The sequence below is a fragment of the Thamnophis elegans genome, chromosome Z (assembly GCF_009769535.1).
Source record: "Thamnophis elegans isolate rThaEle1 chromosome Z, rThaEle1.pri, whole genome shotgun sequence".
Taxonomy (NCBI): Eukaryota; Metazoa; Chordata; class Lepidosauria; order Squamata; family Colubridae; genus Thamnophis; species Thamnophis elegans.
The window spans coordinates 23,180,818-23,198,512 of record NC_045558.1 but is presented as its reverse complement, the minus strand read 5'-3'; the positions used below and the strand labels follow the sequence as shown (position 1 = coordinate 23,198,512).

At 43.0% G+C, this 17,695-nt stretch overlaps 1 protein-coding gene across 2 annotated transcripts; it reads right to left on the bottom strand.

Annotated features, from left to right (window-relative positions):
• Positions 1–1,512: 1,512 nt before the first annotated feature.
• On the bottom strand, positions 1,513–17,633 carry ENKUR (enkurin, TRPC channel interacting protein). 2 transcript variants are annotated; one of them, XM_032237446.1, is made up of 6 exons: positions 17,441–17,633; positions 15,922–16,078; positions 6,121–6,266; positions 5,131–5,357; positions 4,188–4,334; positions 1,513–1,848 (listed from the first exon to the last, which is right to left on the bottom strand). In XM_032237446.1, exons 2-6 carry the CDS (start codon positions 15,981–15,983, stop codon positions 1,675–1,677), a joined length of 756 nt encoding a protein of 251 aa, XP_032093337.1. In that variant the 5' UTR covers positions 15,984–16,078; positions 17,441–17,633; the 3' UTR covers positions 1,513–1,674. The 2 variants fall into 2 exon arrangements, with proteins under 2 accessions (XP_032093337.1, XP_032093336.1); XM_032237445.1 differs by having other exon boundaries at positions 15,986–16,078.
• Between the last annotated feature and the right edge of the window lie 62 nt (positions 17,634–17,695).

The window sequence follows — 17,695 nt, the reverse complement described above, 5'->3', positions numbered from 1 at the left end:
CCACAGCTTTCATTAAAAACTATAAGATTGACACCTTTGCCTGAGCCTCAGCCTCGTTTGGCAGAAGAGTATTACAAAGAGTGGCTGAACTGCCAAAGGCTCCGGTGCTTCCCCACCCTGGGACACAATAGCTTGGGAATGTCCCAGCATTGGACTCTCCGAGCAGTGCACTGGAGAAAGACCGTTGGCTTACCTGAACGGTCATTCTCGGGGCACTGTGAGGAGAGTCCAAACCCACCCGGGGTGTTTATTATCTTACATGATGTGACTGTATTGACTGTAACTGATTACAGGACTGTCTCCTTCGTTTTCAAACTGAGCATGCAGAGACAAAGGGAGGCGTGATCAACAGAAAAACATCACTCAGTCCAAGGGCAGATAGGCTGTGTTAACCCAGCATTGGAGTCTCCTCGCAGTGCCCCGAGAACGACCGTTCAGGTAAGCCAACGGTCTTTCTACAGAATTTCCGTGGATGATTTTGACTTTTACGGGTAGTCTTCAGTTTACAACAAGTGGTACCAGAATTTTCAAGGTGATGGCTAAGGACTTGTGCCCAATTTTACAACCTTTTTGTCATGATTGTTAAGAAAATCTCTGCATTTGTTAGTGAATCATGTAACTGTTAAGCAAATTTGACTTCCCCCCTATTGATTTTGTCGGTACCCAGCTGGGAAGATGGCAAATGGCAGTCACATGACTTCAAGATGCTACAACCATGTAAAGACTAGTTACTTAGTGGCCAAATTTTGATCAAATGGCCATGGGTTACTGTAATACTTGTAAGTGCAAGGGTTCCCCTCACATATATGTGCTAGTCGTTCCTGACTCTAGGGGGTGGTGCTGATCTCCATTTCAATGCCGAAGAGTCAGCGCATCCGAAGATGTCTCCGTGGTCATGTGGCCAGCATGACTAAATGCTGAAGGCACATGAAACATTGTTACCTTCCTACCAAGGTGATCTCTATTTTTCTACCTGCATTTTTAGGTGCTTTCAAGCTGCTAGGCTAGCAGAAGTTGGGACAAGTAACGGGAACACACTCCATTATGCGGCACTAGGAATTCGAACTGCCAACTTTTCTGATCGACAGGCTCAGCAGCTTAGCCACTGAGTCACTGCATCCCTATTAAGGGCTGACAACAAATCACCTTTTTCAATGCCATTGTAATTTGCCAAACTAATGGTTATAAGTTGAGGACTACCTGTAATTTTAATTATTAATTTTACTTGTTTTCATTGTTTTTAGTTTTGGTAGTTTACAGTAAAAGCAAACACAAAAATTAATAGTCTGCATACAAGGCTAAATAAAACAAACGCTAATGATTTGAAAACTAAATACTTCACGGAATAACTTGGCACTTTAATGAATATTTATCACTATTAACTGTCTGGTAAATCATTCCTATCTGCTATTATTTTTCATCCTCTTTGAATCATAAAGACACTGGAAACCTTGAAAGGCTTTTTAAAAATAGCATACAGCCAGTAAAATCCTCTGGAGAAAAATATGCCTTTATTGGAAAAATAAATAATCATCTAAAAGGAAACAAAATGTAAAATATGATAAATTTTAACAAAGATTTTAAAACCTCAAATGTTTTTCTACTTATATGTGCGATTTATATCTCCACTGTAAGTAAACTATCTAACACAAAAATTATTCTCAAAAGACATCCTCATTTGTTTGCTATGTAAATAACTTTGTGTTTCTCAATTGTATGAATGTCAAGTTCCAACTGTTTCATGTCTGTTTCCAGCTTTTCTTTGTAAAGCTTCTTTGGTAAAGTATCTATCTCTACTGAAAGGTTTTGGAACGCCTGATGCACCTCCTCCCAGTTCGTTTTGAGACCCTACATGGAAAAGAAGAAAAGAAAAATTAGAATGCGCTAAAGCAATATGTCCCACACTGGGCCACTTTAAGATATGTGGACTTTGCTCTCCCCCCCCCCAAAAAAAAAATTCTGGGAGGAAATCTTAAAATAGGCCAGTTTGAGAATCACTGCAGTAAAGTATCTAAAATGCACAAAGGCTGTAATTCTATATTCTTAGGGAAGGCTTTACTATTCATTTCTCTGTTAAATGCTAAAAACAGCACCTTTTTCCAGGTTTCCATGTGGCCTGAAAAAAAGAGATCTTGGTAATAAGAGTTGTATTAATATATTGTTTCCGAATCTTGGCAACTTTAAGATATGTGGACTTTAACTCCCAGAATTCCCCAGCCAGCATTGGAAAATCATTCCTGACTGAGGAATTCAGGAATTGAAGTGCGCATATCTTAAAGCTGCCAGGTTTGGAAACATTGCATTAATTAAAAAAATAACAATTCTTAACCAAGTTGTACATTTTTTCACAGAAGCCTAAATACAGCCTACTTTAATAAGTAGCACAGAAGTACTATGTTTGCATCAAACATTTTTAAAATGTGTTTAGCATTTTGGATACTCTCTGAAAAAGAGAGAAAGAGATAATGAATGAGAATGATTTAGACGAGGGGATAGAAGGGGAATTAATTAAATTTGCAAACCTTACCAAGCTAGTAATAATAGCCAACACGTCAGAAGATACGCTCAAGATACAAAAGGATAACAAACTTGAACATTCCCCCCTATCTAATCAAATGAAATTCAATGGTGAGATAAGTTTTACATTTAAGGAAGAAAATCCAAAGGCACAGGTGTAGGTGCCTGGATCAATAATAGTAACTGTCAGAGGGATCTTGGAGTCCTAGTGGACAATCAATATGAGCCAGCAATGTGATGCACCTGCCAAAAAGCCAAGCAGTCCTAGACTACATTAAAATTGCATTAACAAAGGAATAGAATCAAATTCATATGAAGTGTTAGTAGCACTTTATAATGCTTTGGTAAAACCATACTTGAAATTTTGCATCCAGTTTTGATAACCACTATATTGAGCAACATTAGAGGACTAGAGGCTAAAATATATGAAGAATGGTTGCCAAAATTTGGTATGTTACTCTAGTCCTTGTTAATGACAAGGACTAGGGTAACATGATAGCTGTTCCAATATCTAAGGCAGTGAGGGCTAACCTTTTTCGGATCATGTGCCAAAAGTAGGGGGAACCAGGGGGGTCATGCGTGGGTTTGCCCACATCCATAATGATATGTGCCACCCCTCACACCGTGCGCCTGCGTGCACGCCTCTTCTTTCTCTTCCCTCCCACTTTTGGCCCACAATGGACCCATTTTTCACCCTCCCCAGGCTTGAGGCTTTCTAAGAGCCTGGGGAGGGCAAAAACAACGTCCCTCTCCCCCAGCCCTCGGGAAGCTTCCTTGAAGGCTCTAGAGGGTGAAAAACGGCTGTACAGGCAACCTGGAAGTTCGGACACAGTGATTTCCGGTTTGCCCGCAAGGCCGTTTTTCACCCTCTGGAGGCTTCAGCAGGAAGTTCTGTTCTCGAACTTCTGGTTTGCACGTTGGGTGGGTTTTTTGCCCTCTGGAGCTTTCAGGTAAGCCTCCAGAGGTTGAAAAATGGTCGAAAAAGATGGCTGAAGTCAGCTGGCCAGCATGTGCATGCGCGCTGAAGCTGGCAGGGCAATGCCTCGTGTGTCCTAACAAATGGCTCCATGTGCCACCTGTGGCATGCATGCCATACATTCGCCGCCACGGATCTAAGGCTTCCACAAAGAAGAGGTAGTTAATCTAAAGCACATGTAGGCAGAAGATTTTCTGAGAGTTAGAACAATTGATCAGTTGTCTCCATAAGTTGTGAGTGCTCCAACACTGGAGACTGTTAAGAAGAGATTGCACAATGTTTTTTCTGAAATGGTACAGGGTTTCATTTAAGCAGAGGGTTGGATTAGAAGACCTCCAAGGTCCCTTTATATGTGTATACATGGATCACCAGATTGTAGTTTAACTATATTAACCCTACAAATTTATCTGTAAGCTTCATTGAATAAATTCTGACCAAAGATGCATGATGTTCCATAGCACAATAATATTTTCCCTTACATTAGATTAAAAAAAATAGATTGGACAAAACCAACAGCCTACAAAATGTGCATAAAATGAATAGTTTAAAAGCAAACCATTCCTTTTTCCAAATTCACATGGTAACACTCTTATCTGCTTGGCATTTATCAGAACATAACAACATGAAACAATTCTAGAGCTCCATCTAGCGAAACTCTATCCATCTCAGTTGCAGTATTTCTCAAGTCATGTACCTCTAAAAGAGTTTCTCTCTCTGCCTCTGTGAGCCGTTTCATGGCTTTTTGTCTGAGAGTCTCCCTGACATAGTCATCATATTCTTCCTGCGCTTTTTTTGTATCTTCATTTCGCTTTATTACATATTTTGGAATCTCTCCATAATCCTGTAAGAAAAGTATGTTTTACAATTGTTCATAAAAAGCATAGAGTTTCCATATGTTATACAACACTTCAATTTTGAACTAAGAATGCCAATTCAATCCATTTCAGTGAACATGTGAATATCAAACTTAAGTTTTCAAATGAGATCAGCCTATGTAGTCATAATAGTAGAGTTGGCATCCCCTAAAAACAAATTGGTTAGCTACACTATTCATATTGAACTAGTTGATCATGATAGAAATCAAAACAATTTCAGTGGTTCCCGGTGAATTGCACAATGCAATCCTCTGCATACTTATTGAGAAGTAAGCTTAACTAATTTCAATGGGTTTCAGAATAAACATGGACAGAATTTCACAGTCAATCTGTTTCAGGGTGAACAAACATACAGGTAGTCCTTAATTTACCACAATAGGGAGTAGAATTTCCTTGTTAACTAAGACAAGTATTAAGTGAGTCATGCCCAATATTACAATATTTTTTTGCCACAGTTGCCAAGTGAACCACTGCAATTGATCACGCAGTCATTAAGTGATTTGACTTCCCTCACTAACCTGGGAAGAATACAAATGGTAATCATGTGATCCTGGGATGCTGGCAACTGTTTTAAATACATGCCAAGTGCCTGAATTTTGATCACCTGACTCTGGGAATGATGTGATAATCCTAAATTTGTGACCCCAGTTGCAAATCACTTTTGTCAATGCTGTTGTAACTTCAAACTCCACCAATTGTTGTAAGTTGAGGATTGCCTGTATTTTTTAGCTCCATTTTTTTTGCAACTCTGTTCAAACCTACCTTTTTCTTGAGATACTTTGGAACAAGACCTGAAGTTTCCAGAAGAAATCTGTCTCCTTGCCTTCTGTCTACATAGACTGGTAATGGTTTCTTGGGTACTGCCACAATAGCATTACTTGCATTTGTATTTATGAAATTTCTTGTACACTGAACTCCCATTACCGGATGATCTGTTCTTTTGGGCACACTTAGTTCTGGTGCTTTTTTGCTGCGTTTATCTTTTTTTTCTTTTCCAGAAAAATAACAATTCACAAAATTGAATTTAGACATTTTCCAACATTATACATTTTTCAATTCTTCAATTTTTATTTTAAAAATAAGACTAATTAAAATGAAACTATAAATTGGAATTTATTAATAAATGGCACATTAATGTCTTAAGCATTAATCAGTGTTTCTTCTTTAATCTACCATGTTATTTTCCCTGCTATTCCTTATTTTGCAGCCATGTACAGTACAACATATTTCTTCAGAAAGGAGCCTACTTGCTCAGAAAGACATGAAAACACTTTTTTCATTTTTTGGGTGTTTTGTAACCGGTCACACTCATTCTGACAGCCATATTTTTCTTTAAAAACATGGCAACCTTCAGAATTGATCCCAACATTCTAAACGTGGTACAATCTCTCTAGAAACTGAATTTTCTCTTCTAACTTACATTGTAAGACTAGGCTTTTGGAATTTCTCCTCAAAAGTATTTAGAGGAGATTGCTTTTTTCTCCCCTTCCCACTTTGTGAGGAAGACTGGCTGACTAATAGAGTTGTGTGCCACATTGTTTTGATGTCCAAACTGTGCTTCAGAATGAACTGTAATGCAAACATAGCAGCTATCTGGAATACTTACTACATTATTGTAGTCATTTCATTAGCTTACAGATTTTACCTTCAACATTCATAAGAAAAGGAACACACCTGTCCTACATATTAAATAATAAAATACAAAATTAAAATGGTAAAATGCCTTCAAATATTCTTATGTCGAAAGCATACTTGTTGGTAACTTTGGTTCTTTTGAATGTTTCTGAAGGAAGTTTTTTGGAGAGGGCACTTGGACTTTTGGGGGTCCAATTGTTTTCCATGGAGATTTACTTTGCTGTATTGCACGTTTCACATATGGTCTAAATGCTGATACAAAACTTTAGAGAGAGAAAATGGACAAAAAAGTTAAAATCAGCAGAAGATAGAGATTTCATTATTCCATAGATAACTGTATTGCTGAATATTGCACTTTTAAATATCTATATTCTTAAAAACAAATTTGAAAATTGACTCCGATAAACTATGTGGTTCTGAATTTATTTTTGTTTAAAAACAATGATTATGTATTCAATAATTCACATATATTAAATGGCAGAGGAAAAATAAGAAAAAATGGGCATTGCTTTTTAAACTTTGATGCCATGATATTTTGAATTAACATCAAATTTAATTTATAATTAATTTTTCTCCCAGCTTGCAATACTCTTATTCAGCTTCTAGAAAGGGAAAGGCCAAAGTGGTGCAGTGGTTAGGGTGCAGTACTGCAGGCCACTTCATTTCCCTTTAATTAAAAAAAATACATCCAACTTGTAGTTTACTCTCAGTAAACTCAGTAACCTAAACTAACTTCAGGATTCCAAAGTCATGTCAACACTTTAGGGATTATTGCCTATCCCTATTTAGAGCTCATTTAACAAGCTCCAGCATCACAATTCCTAAAACAGAAATACTACTCTCTTGGGACAGAAGTTGAACCCATATATTTAAACATGGTCTACTACAGCTGGCTGAATCCATAGCTATAATTTGCTAAACTATAAAATTTGGTTTACAAACAATTCTTCTTTTTGTGCCATATTCATCATATCATGTTGGCGATCATGTTGGTGATCCTATTTTTGTCAACAGCCGCATGAAAAAGCGCTGCTGAGTTTTGTCCAAACCAGTCCCTTAGGTTTTGAAGCCATGATGTTCTTCTTCTGCCTGAACCTTAGGGGGAGCCTGGAACCTCCCACAGAGCCTGTCCCCGTGTGGCGGATTGGGGGTCTCTACCTAGTATAGCTTTTATGCTATAATGGTGAGTTGAAGGGAATCAAATACGTCCCATGGACCAACAGGCCTGATAAGTGACAACTGGCTCATCAGTATCGACTGAAGGCAGAGACCTCATTGGTCAGAACGGCTTCAGAAGAACAGTACCAGTGTGGTGGAAGCCACTTGAACTGTACACAGCAGTGTAGAAAGCAAAGGGAAGACTACTACACTATATATTTCCCAGCAAAATCATGTTAATGGCAAAATTTTACAAACATTAGCTGGGTTAAATATTAGTCATGTTACCTATGGAAAGAAGTAATTTGGTTGGCTTGATATAAGCCCAAGCCAAGCAAATCACATTATGCTACATATAACTGCCTCTATATCAGTTGTGTCAAACTCGATTTCATTAAGGGCCACATCAGGGTTGTTTATGATCTCGGGGGCTGGGATGGGCATGGCCAAAGTGGGTGTGGCTTGATGTCACTCATGTTGGAGGCACTTGTGGCAGCCCGAGCATTCTGCCAGCAAAAACAGGCTGCTGAGCTCCGTTTTCACTGACAGAGGGCTGCAGGAGGCTGTTGCAGCTGAAAACGGAGCTTGGGAGGGCTGCACACTGCCCTCCGTGGCTAAATTTTCACTGGCAAAGGCACCGTGGGTTGGTCCTTTATTGTTTCCAGGGTAGCCTCATGGGCAAGATCTAAGCACCCCATGGGCCGAAACTGGCCCACGAGCCTTGAGTTTGACTCCTCTGCTATATATTCTCTGTTATTATAAATTGCCCAAATAACTTCACTGGAGATATTTATTTACTTATTTAGTGTATGGCATAGAGCAGAGTTCCCAACTTTTCTGATTTTGCGAAGGGAGAGGGGATGGTTTTGCATGAGTGATGGCAAGTATGTGCTCAAGTGCAACTCCATTTGCATGAGCAGCATGTAAGCATACCTGCTTCTCACACATACATGCATGTGTTTGCCTGCTGCTTGCAATGCATGTGCATGCACATATACTTGCCCATCATTTTCATGACCCAGTTGCAAACAGATCACAGTCCACTAGTGAGCTGCAGCCCAGAGGTTGGGGAACCCTGGTATAGAGCACATGAATAACAATAGTAAAATTATATAGAAGGAGTACATAATGCTATGGTAGGCATATGATGGAGATATGTAAACAATTTTGTAAGCTTTAAGGAATATATATATACACACATACACATACATACATATATACATACATATAGGTTACATTTTAAAATACATTGGTTCATAAGTATAGAAGTATTCAATATATTAATATCTAGGCCACTTATCCAATTAAGCACAGTATTTGTTAGTTGGAGAAAGACTGCTTTTCCACCTGCATAAGACTTCAAATGGCAGCTAGTCACCATATGATCCATTATCTATCGAGAAGCATCAAATTCAGGGGAAGATACTCTGCCTCATTTAAACGGATCTTGGCAGATGCTGTGCAGGTGTGGATCCTACTCAGATTTTCCAGCATTGGTGGGTAGCATCGAAACCGGCTAATTTTTGCATTGGGTCAAATCTATTTTTTCTGGAAGATATGTGTGCATAGAGAAAAATGCTTTTCCTTCACTGGCCAATTGGCTCTTTATATAGAGCACCAGTCTGGTCTAGTGATCAAGACACCAGGCTAGAAAATGGGAGATTGTCAGTTCAAGTCCTGCCTTAGCCATGAAAGGCAGTGGAATTACTTTGGGCCAGTCACTCTCTTTCAGCTCAACTCACCTCACCGGATTTTTGAATATAGGAATGGGCGTTGGTACCTACCTGATACGCCCTTTCTCAGGACGGTGGAGACATCATACAGGCATGGGTATGACTCTGTCAGGATACAATATGACTGGGTCTACAAGTATTAAAGCCACGCCCACGAAGCTCCTCCCCAGAAATAGATGAAGGAGTGACTTGTAGACCTCTGTGTAAGCAATCTGAAATGATAGAAATTATCTCTCCCCAAGAAACATAGTAGAAAGGAAAAGGCAATAAGTCAAAGGAACAGGGTGGGGCTGGATGATGTCTCCACCGTCCTGAGAAAGGGCGTATCAACGCCCATTCTCCAGTAGGTGGAGACATCATCCAGGCATGGGACATATCAAAGCCCACAGTCCCATTGGGAGGGAAAGAATAAGAAAGGAAACTTAAGTGGCAACGATATGCTGCAGCATGCGCTGTTCGAAGGAAGCATCAGCTGAGGTGTATCTATCGAGCTTGTAGTGTCGGATGAATGGAGAAATTGAGGTCCATGTAGCTGCTCGGCAAATTTCCTCCAACGAAGCTTGAGATGACCAGGCCGCAGAGGTGGCTGCGCTACATGTAGAGTGCGCCGTGATATGAGGTGGCACAGGCAGAGAGAGTGTGGAATACGCCCTAGAAATAGCTGTCCGTACCCAACGACCAATGTCCAAAGAGGAGGCCTTGGAACCTCTCTTACCTCCAGGCTGGAACTTGATGAAAAGAGCCTCAGATCGCCTGAAGGAAGCAGTTTGTTTAATATAAATGCTTAAAGCACGACGTACATCGATGTAATGCCACTTACGTTCCAGTCCGTGTGATGGCTGAGGACAGAATTCGGGAAGCATCAATTCCTGGGTTCTATAGAATATAGAATTTACCTTAGGTACAAGGCCGGATCAAGTCGAAGGACTACCTTATCTGGATGAAAGATGCATAAATCTTTTCTGGTGGACAAGGCCGCCAACTTGGAGACTCGCCTTGCTGAAGTAATGGCTACAAGAAAAACCGCTTTTAATGTTAAAACATGCAAGGACACAGAATGCAAGAGCTCAAATGGAGCCTGAGTTAAGGATTCCAGGACTTTGGAGACATCCCAGGTAGAGAATCTGTATTGTCAGTGGCTTGATGTTTGTGGCACCTCTCGAGAAACGATGGATCAGAGAGTCATGAGAGAGAGACTGAGCAGAAGTCAGAGAGAGGACTGAGGACAGGGCCGCAAGCTGGCAGCAAAGAGTGTTCGGTGAAAGTCCTAGGTCCAGCCCCCGCAGAAATTGAAGAACATGAGAAACAGAAGCCTCAAGAGGAACAACGCCCTTTGAGTGACACGAGACAGAGGATTGAGTCCAAGTGGCATCATAAATGCAATTAGTAGAAGGACGTCTGGAGGCTTAAATTTTTTGAATGACCTCTGCAGACAGGTTCGCAGTCCTTAGAGCTTCCTGCTCAACCTCCAAGCACTGAGACACAACCACGGATGGTCTGGATGTTGGAACGCCCCTTGGAGGAGCAGCAAGGGGAACTGGGGCAGTTGCTATGGAGGAGCTACTGAGAAGTTCATGAGGTCAGCAAACCAGGGTCTGCGGGGCCACCAAGGAGTAATCAGGATTAGTTCAGTAGTTTTCACACCACCCTCTGAATGAGTGGGGTAGGAGGAAAGGCATAGAGAAGGCCCAGAGGCCACTCGCTTCTCAGAGCATCCGTGCCCTCCACTCCTGGAGTCGCATAGCGAGTGAAGTACCTCAGTAACTGAGTGTTGTCCTGGGAGGCAAAGAGGTCAAGAATTGGAAGCCCGAACCTGACAGTCAGTTGTTGGAAGATGCACCGATGTAAGCTCCACTCTGCTGGATCGATGTGCACGCGGCTGAGGCCATCTGCCTGAATGTTTTGGACCCCTGATATGTGCTTGGCCCTGAGCGACAACAGATGGGTTTCCGCCCAAGATATCAGTTGTAAATACAGAGTCATTAGACGCCGGGATTTTGTCTCCCCCTGCCGGTTTATGTGTGCTTTGGTGGTGGTAAGGATGAGCACATGCGCATTGGCCACAAGAGAGTGAAATCGAAGGAGGGCAAGAAACACGGCTTTCAGCTCCAGCCAGTTGATACTGTTCCTCTGGTCGGAGCGTGACCAAAGACCTTGGGCCATGTGTGACAAAATGTGAGCTCCCCAGCCTTGCAGACTAGCCTCCGTCGTTAGTGTGATGCATGGGGGTTCGCGAAAAAGAGACCCGTGTGTCATGGCAGGGGAGAGCCACCAGCATAGGGATCGTCTTATCTCCGAGGTCAGGCGAATAATGTGTGTAGAGCAACTACAGTTTGCCTTCTGATACGGGAGCAGAAGCCATTGGAGCTGGCCACTGTGGAACCTGGACCAGGGCACGATGTGGAAAGCGGACACCATCTTGCCCAGAGGTTGAGACAGTTGAATGAGCGGAACCGCCTGTTGGTCACGGATGAATGAGATCAAGTCACGAATGCTCACCTGTCTCTCTGGGGATAAGAATACCTGTTCCAGAGAGGTGTCTATCACTGCCTCTAGATGCGAGAGACGAGTTGTGGGCTGCAGATGACTGTTCTTCAAGTTGACCAGAAATCTGTGGTCCTTTAGGGTCTGAAGGGTGAGCTGGATGTTCCGGTGGGCCTGATGTGATGATCTGGATAGTAACAAAATATCATCAAGATAACAGAGAATTCTAGCAGGCAGAGATCTGAGATGGGCAGCTAGATCAGCAAGGAACTTAGTAAAAACCCTCGGGGCTGATGATAAGCCAAATGGTAGTGCTCGGTATTGGAAGTGATTCCCTTCGTAACAAAAAAAAGAGAAATTTCCTGTGATCTGGAAGAATGGGAATATGGAGGTATGCCTCTGTGAGGTCAATGGAGGAGAGAAGGTCATTGGGCCGAATACTCTCCAGAATGGACACCAGAGAATGCATTTTAAACCTCCGGTAGACTATAAATTTGTTTAAAAATTTGAGGTCGAGAATTGCTCTCCAACCCACCAAAGACTTAGGCACTATGAAGAGACGGGAATAAAACCCTCGCCCTTGTTGCTCAAGGGGCACCTCCTTGATGGCCTGAATTTGGAGGAGATGCCCGATAGCTAGTTCAATGAGATGTCTTTTGGAAATGTCCCTAGAGACAGGACAAGGTACGAAAGTCTGCGGGGGGCTGGAAAGAAATTCCAGGGCCAGGCCAAAACAGACAGTACGCCTGATCCAGGAGTTGCTGGTGATGTCATCCCAGCGATCAGCGAAGGCAGACAGGCGTCCCCCAATAGGGAGGCCGTCAGAAATTTCACTTCTGCTTTCGAAAAGTACGGTTTGAACCGCCCTTGAAGGGCTTTCTATAGGAGAATCGCTGGAAGTTCTGGTTGGACCTGTCTTGGAACGCTGGCCATGTCTCAGGGAAGCCTGGCACTGAGGACGGGAGTAGGCAAATCCCCCATCCGTCCCACGAAAGGACGACCTGCGGAAGAAAGAAGAAGGTTTAGGGTCAGACTTGCGGTTTGCTGAAGGAAGCATCTTGCGTTTGTCCTTGGACTCAACAAAGAGAGGCTCCAGAGGAGGACCAAAGAGCAGAACCGGGTGAGAAGGGGGCAGACACCAAGTGCCACTTCACTCTGGCCTCTGCTTGCCACTGCTTCAGCCAAAGAAGACATCTGGTGGTGATGGTAGAAGCCATGGACCTAGAAGAGAAACGTGCCACATCCAGAGGCATCTGCCGCGTACTCCATTGCCGCCTTAAGCTTGTTGATATCCTAGTGAGCGTGGGAATCTCCAGGAGGGATCCTGTCCTGCATCTGCTTTAGCCAGCGAAGGGCAGCCCTGTTGAAAAATGAAGCAGAAGAGGCGGCCTTGACCGCCCATGCAGCGGACTGCTGGCCCTTTACCAGTGACTGGTCAAAGCGTTTGTCCTCAGGGCGGAGAGTGTCCTCTGGAGCAGTGGTGGCCGCATTAGGCGATGACAAAGACCCCACTGGGAGATCAATGGAAGGAACCTCCAAAAGTTTAGAGAGCTCTGGGCTGACATTATACAACTGTTTTCCAGAGTAGAAGGAAGGGGCCCTGACCCCAGAAAGGCCCACTGATTTTGAATCACCTCCAGAAACAGTTTTGGGGAAGGAACTATGTCCTTTTTGACGGGAGGACGTGAAAAGAGAGGGTCTGTGGTATCTGACTTGTCTGCCTCCGAAGAGGAGGATGGTTTAGAAGCCGGAATACCAGAAACCTTCTTGGCTTTAAACAAGAGGGAGCGAAACAAGGCAGGCTTGAACAGGCCCAATAAGGCAGAAAGCGCAGGGGTCAAGCCCTCATCCTCTGGCAGGTCGTAATCACGAGTGACCTGCTCCTCAGTATCCACCGCAGGAGGCTGAGAAATGCTTGCAGAAGTCGCCCCTTGAGCTTGGTTGGAACGACCCCTCTTAGATTTATTGGAAGTGCAACAATGAGGCGTGGCACAGCAGGAGGTCGATGCTGAAGGCCTGCAGCAATGCCCTGCTCAATGGCAGCTGCTATGATGTCAGCCATATCATCAGAGTTGATGGAGACAGACACGGGGGCAGGGGAACCCACATCTATGTCAGGGGTGATGCTGCTATTCCCTTCAGAATCAAAATCCCCTTGAAATCCAATCCCATCCTCAGGGTTCAAGGGAGAAGCTGGGCGGGGGAGATATCCCCATCAGTATCAGTGGAGAGGTCCTCCATAGGGTTGAAATTAGGTGAAGGAGAAAACCTAGGAGCCGGTGCAGGAGTAGAGCAATGATTGGTCTTGGAAGTGGCCTTACGAGGAGCAGGGTCAGAGGCCTTGTCATTAAGGGGCACTAGGAATAGTAGCTTCCTGGGCCACCTGAGGAGGAGCAGGCCTAGGGGTCTTAGCAGGCTTGGTAGCAGGCGGCTTGTTATAGGTTCTCTTTTTGCTCCTGGGTCCAGAGGGAACTGGAGCAGAGGGGGCAACTGGACTGGGTGAATCTCCCCTTTCAGGAATGGTCCTGTTGGTCGCCATTACTCACAGTTACTTTGAAGCGTCGTAGAAAGCTTCCCACCCAAACAAAATGGCTGCCATTGCTTTCGTACCTAAATTAACTGCCTTTAGATTAGACTGGGCCCTGAGAAAGGGCTGAGGTTGTGAGCCGACAAGGCAGCTTATCGCCCGGCAGTTTGCAGCCCGCCAAGCGCTTCAGCGCCAGGAGAGGATTTGGAACCGACAAATAACGCTGCTGGCAGCAAGAAGAGGCAGCTTGGCAAACGAAGCCTGTGGTCGCTGCGATGAAAGGAGGCTTTTCCGGTGGCGCAGCTGCAGCAATCGTGCCTCCGGAGCCTTGAAGTGAAACTGCTGGTGCTCTTTGGGCGGCGTGGCAGAGGCGAGTGGCAATGAGGCAGCCTGAGGGTGAACCTCGTCGGCTGGCCGCGAGGTCTCTTAGCTGCTGAGGCAGCCAAGGCACAGAGAGGCAAAAGCCTCGTAGAGGCTGTAACGCTCTAAAAGAGCAAGGAAGGAGCCTGATTGACAGCAATTTGAAGAAGAAGCCAATTAAGGAGTTTGAGAGAATTTTGAAGGATTTTTAGCTAAAGTTAAAAAAATTAGCAAGGAGAGATAGGGAGACACAGCTAATCGAAGGATCAACTGACTTTATTTCTGGGGAGGAGCTTCATGGGCATGGCTTTAATACTTGTAGACCCAGTCATATTGGATTCTGACGGAGTCATACCCATGCCTGGATGATGTCTCCACCTACTGGAGAATAGTAAGGGTTTTTGGATATAATTGCCACCCTAAGTTATTTGTAACTATACTAAAGGCAGGATACTGATAAACAAGAAAGACACTGCTAGTTCACGTTCTCTTTTTATGGCAACCACAATAATGTCTGATTCAGTGGTGGAATTCAATTTTTTTTACTATAGGTTCTGTGTGCGTGGCTTTGTGGGAATGGTGTGGCTTTGTGGGCAAGGCAGGGGAAGGATATTGCAAAATCCCCATATCCCCATTCCCTCCCTACCCCACTAACCTGCTTTCCAGCTCCATTCTCCTGTTTAGGGCAACAAAAGATCAGCTGGGAGGCAGCGGGGCAGGGCCAGCTTATTTGCTGGTTCTCCGAACTATTCAAAATTTCCGCTACCAGTTCTCCAGAACTGGCTGAATACAACCTCTGGTCTGATTTATAATGCCCTTGCCATTTACCTAACTCAAGCTGATAGCCAGTAAATGGCCATAGAAGTAAAAGGCAATGCCACTCATGTTACTCTGTCACTATTTATAATTCCTCTCAATGTTTGTTTGCCTATATCCCCTTGATGGTATATTGAAAGCTTTATTCCCACTCATAATAGAACATGGAATCAGAATTGTTGCTATCCCTTCTATTGATCTCAACTGTCTCCAGAATTAGTGCTGCCAGGGTAGAGAAACTTGACCTGCCTCCAAGATTCATCGCATGAGAGGAGGTCAACCAGTTTCATCATTAGCAGCATAACGGCAGCTTGTGGAAAATCAAATTGAATGACACATTGACAGGAATTCTCCATATCTGGAGCAACACTTGCTCAAGCTGCTGACAGAACTATTTAGTATAAGAGACCTGACAAACAGGTTGACTCCTGGAATTTATTCCTGAAGACACCAAGAGGAAATAAAGGTGCATAGCTTTTTATGAAAGTTGCATTCTGCTGGAATTGTTTATTACTTCAGAGTAACATTGCAAAAGAAATAATAGGTAGTGTAATATTACAGTGTTCATTCAGACACCTTTTGGTGTGTTTATTCCCAGATTCAGAAAGTATTTAGTTGAAGTGTGCAGGCAGCAGCCTTTCTCTATTTTTTCCAGTAAGTATATAAAACTGATTTAAGAGGAGCAGGTGCAAACAGTCTTCCCTACTTTTGCAGATAAAGGAGACATGCAGGTATTTGTAAATTAGCAGTACTAACCTATTAAGTGGTGAAAGATCCTATATTCAGTTTCTTCCTATATAAAAAGTAATACTTAACATGTGTCTAAAAAAAGAAGCATACCAGTGATTGTTAAATGCAAAACATGTCAGAACAGCAGCCAGGGGAAAGATTCTTGTTCCCATACCTAGGCTTCTCTGTTATCTGAGACTTCTCCACAATCTGAGGTAGAAGATTATAAATGCTCTCCTCCATGACCATAGCTGTCATCGTAACAGGCCTACAAATAAATTATTTACATTGCTTAGCTATTAGGGAAACTACCTGTCATATTTTCTCTCATACTCATGTCATTCTTTATCACTCTCCCTTATGCATACTCAAACATTCTGACTTTCCTTCAGATTTTCTCTTTCATATTTTTCATTTTCTGTCCTTCACTATCATCCACATTTTTTTCTAGCCAGCAGAAAATCACAATCACTTTAAATCATCTCAAGCTTAATATTACTTATAAATTGTATATGAATATATACATAAATTTTGCCAACCAATAGCTCTCCATATAGTTAAATAGATGTGACATCTTACTAACTTATTAAACAGAAAACTATACTCTTGATACTGGTTGAGAAGCCTAAGGGAGATTTACCCAGCACACCCACGATGAAACCTCTTTGGGATAAATTTGACTAACCATATTATCTTGCCAGGTAACCAACTTCATTTTTCTATACAACTGATGCAGAACATTCGGCTTATATTCATGAATAGGGATCATCTCAGTGGTGAAATTCAAATTTTTTTCCTACCGATTCTGTGGCCGTGGCAGGGGAAGGATACTAAAAAAATCCCCATTCCCTCCCCACTCTTGGGGGAAGGATATTGCAAAATCTCATTTCCCACCCCACTCTGGGGCCAGCCAGAGGTGGTATTTGCCAGTTCTCCGAATTACTCAAAACTTCTGCTACCAGTTTTCCAGAACCGGTCAGAACCTGTTGAATTTCACTGCTGGATCACCTGAATAAGCAATAAAAGTCTGTGAAGGTGGAGAGGCATAACAGTGATGTCTAGTTCAAAATACCCCAAGATCCCTTTGCTCCAAGGTTCTGGAAAGCTACTTACCAAATCCAAATGCACATCCCAAGATACTGTCCTCTTAGTCACTAGAGGAATGTTTTATACATTCAAATCAAGGAGAAGAGGCAATGTTGCATTCAAATTATATCACTGAACTGGGGCAGGAGTCTAACTGACATTCACAGGGGATCTTAGAAAAATCATTGCCAGCATTCACATACCATGTTAAGATGTGATTCTTTGAACCGAAGCAGTTTCTGTTTTACCACAACTGGCTGGCTTCACAAAGCACTTTTACACCAGATAGCAACCAAGAATAGATTCATAAGACACAATCCAAAACCAGCGAACCATTTTATAACTTAACATGTTATATGAACCCAGCCATGCTCTCTCCCCACATCTTTACAAGACTGTTAGGGCAGAAAAAGAGAAAGAGGAAGAGGGAGAGGAAAAGTAGCAATCTCACCACACCACCTGAAGGAAAGATGAAGCACGCATGTAATGAATTAATTCCAAAAATTAACACAGGCTTCTTCATTACTCCAGGCTACCTGCTTACCTGTTCCAAAAATATTTTTCTCCAATCTATTTTCCCCCGCCTCTCTCCTCCCACCCTTCCCGTCTCTTTTAGGGCTTTTCTTCGAAGGTATTCGAATTCTCCCTCATTCAGAGAATGAGTTTTACAGGAGCAGCAACAAGCCCACTGTTTGGTTGCCCCTAGAAACAACTGCTTGGTTACACATTTGTGTAGAACGGGGGATCGGCTTTGTGTCGTCACTTCCGGAATCATAACGAACATGGGTAGCCGAATGGG

Excerpts from the sequence above, each read along its gene's own strand:
- ENKUR (XM_032237445.1), bottom strand. The coding sequence starts at position 16,068 with ATGACAGCTATGGTCATGGAGGAGAGCATTTATAATCTTCTACCTCAG. Across the intron at positions 5,358-6,120 it reads AGAACCAAAGTTACCAACAA|AAAAAAAAGATAAACGCAGC; the intron begins GTATGCTTTCGA and ends TTTCTGGAAAAG. Across the intron at positions 4,335-5,130 it reads CAAAGTATCTCAAGAAAAAG|GATTATGGAGAGATTCCAAA; the intron begins GTAGGTTTGAAC and ends CTTTTCTTACAG.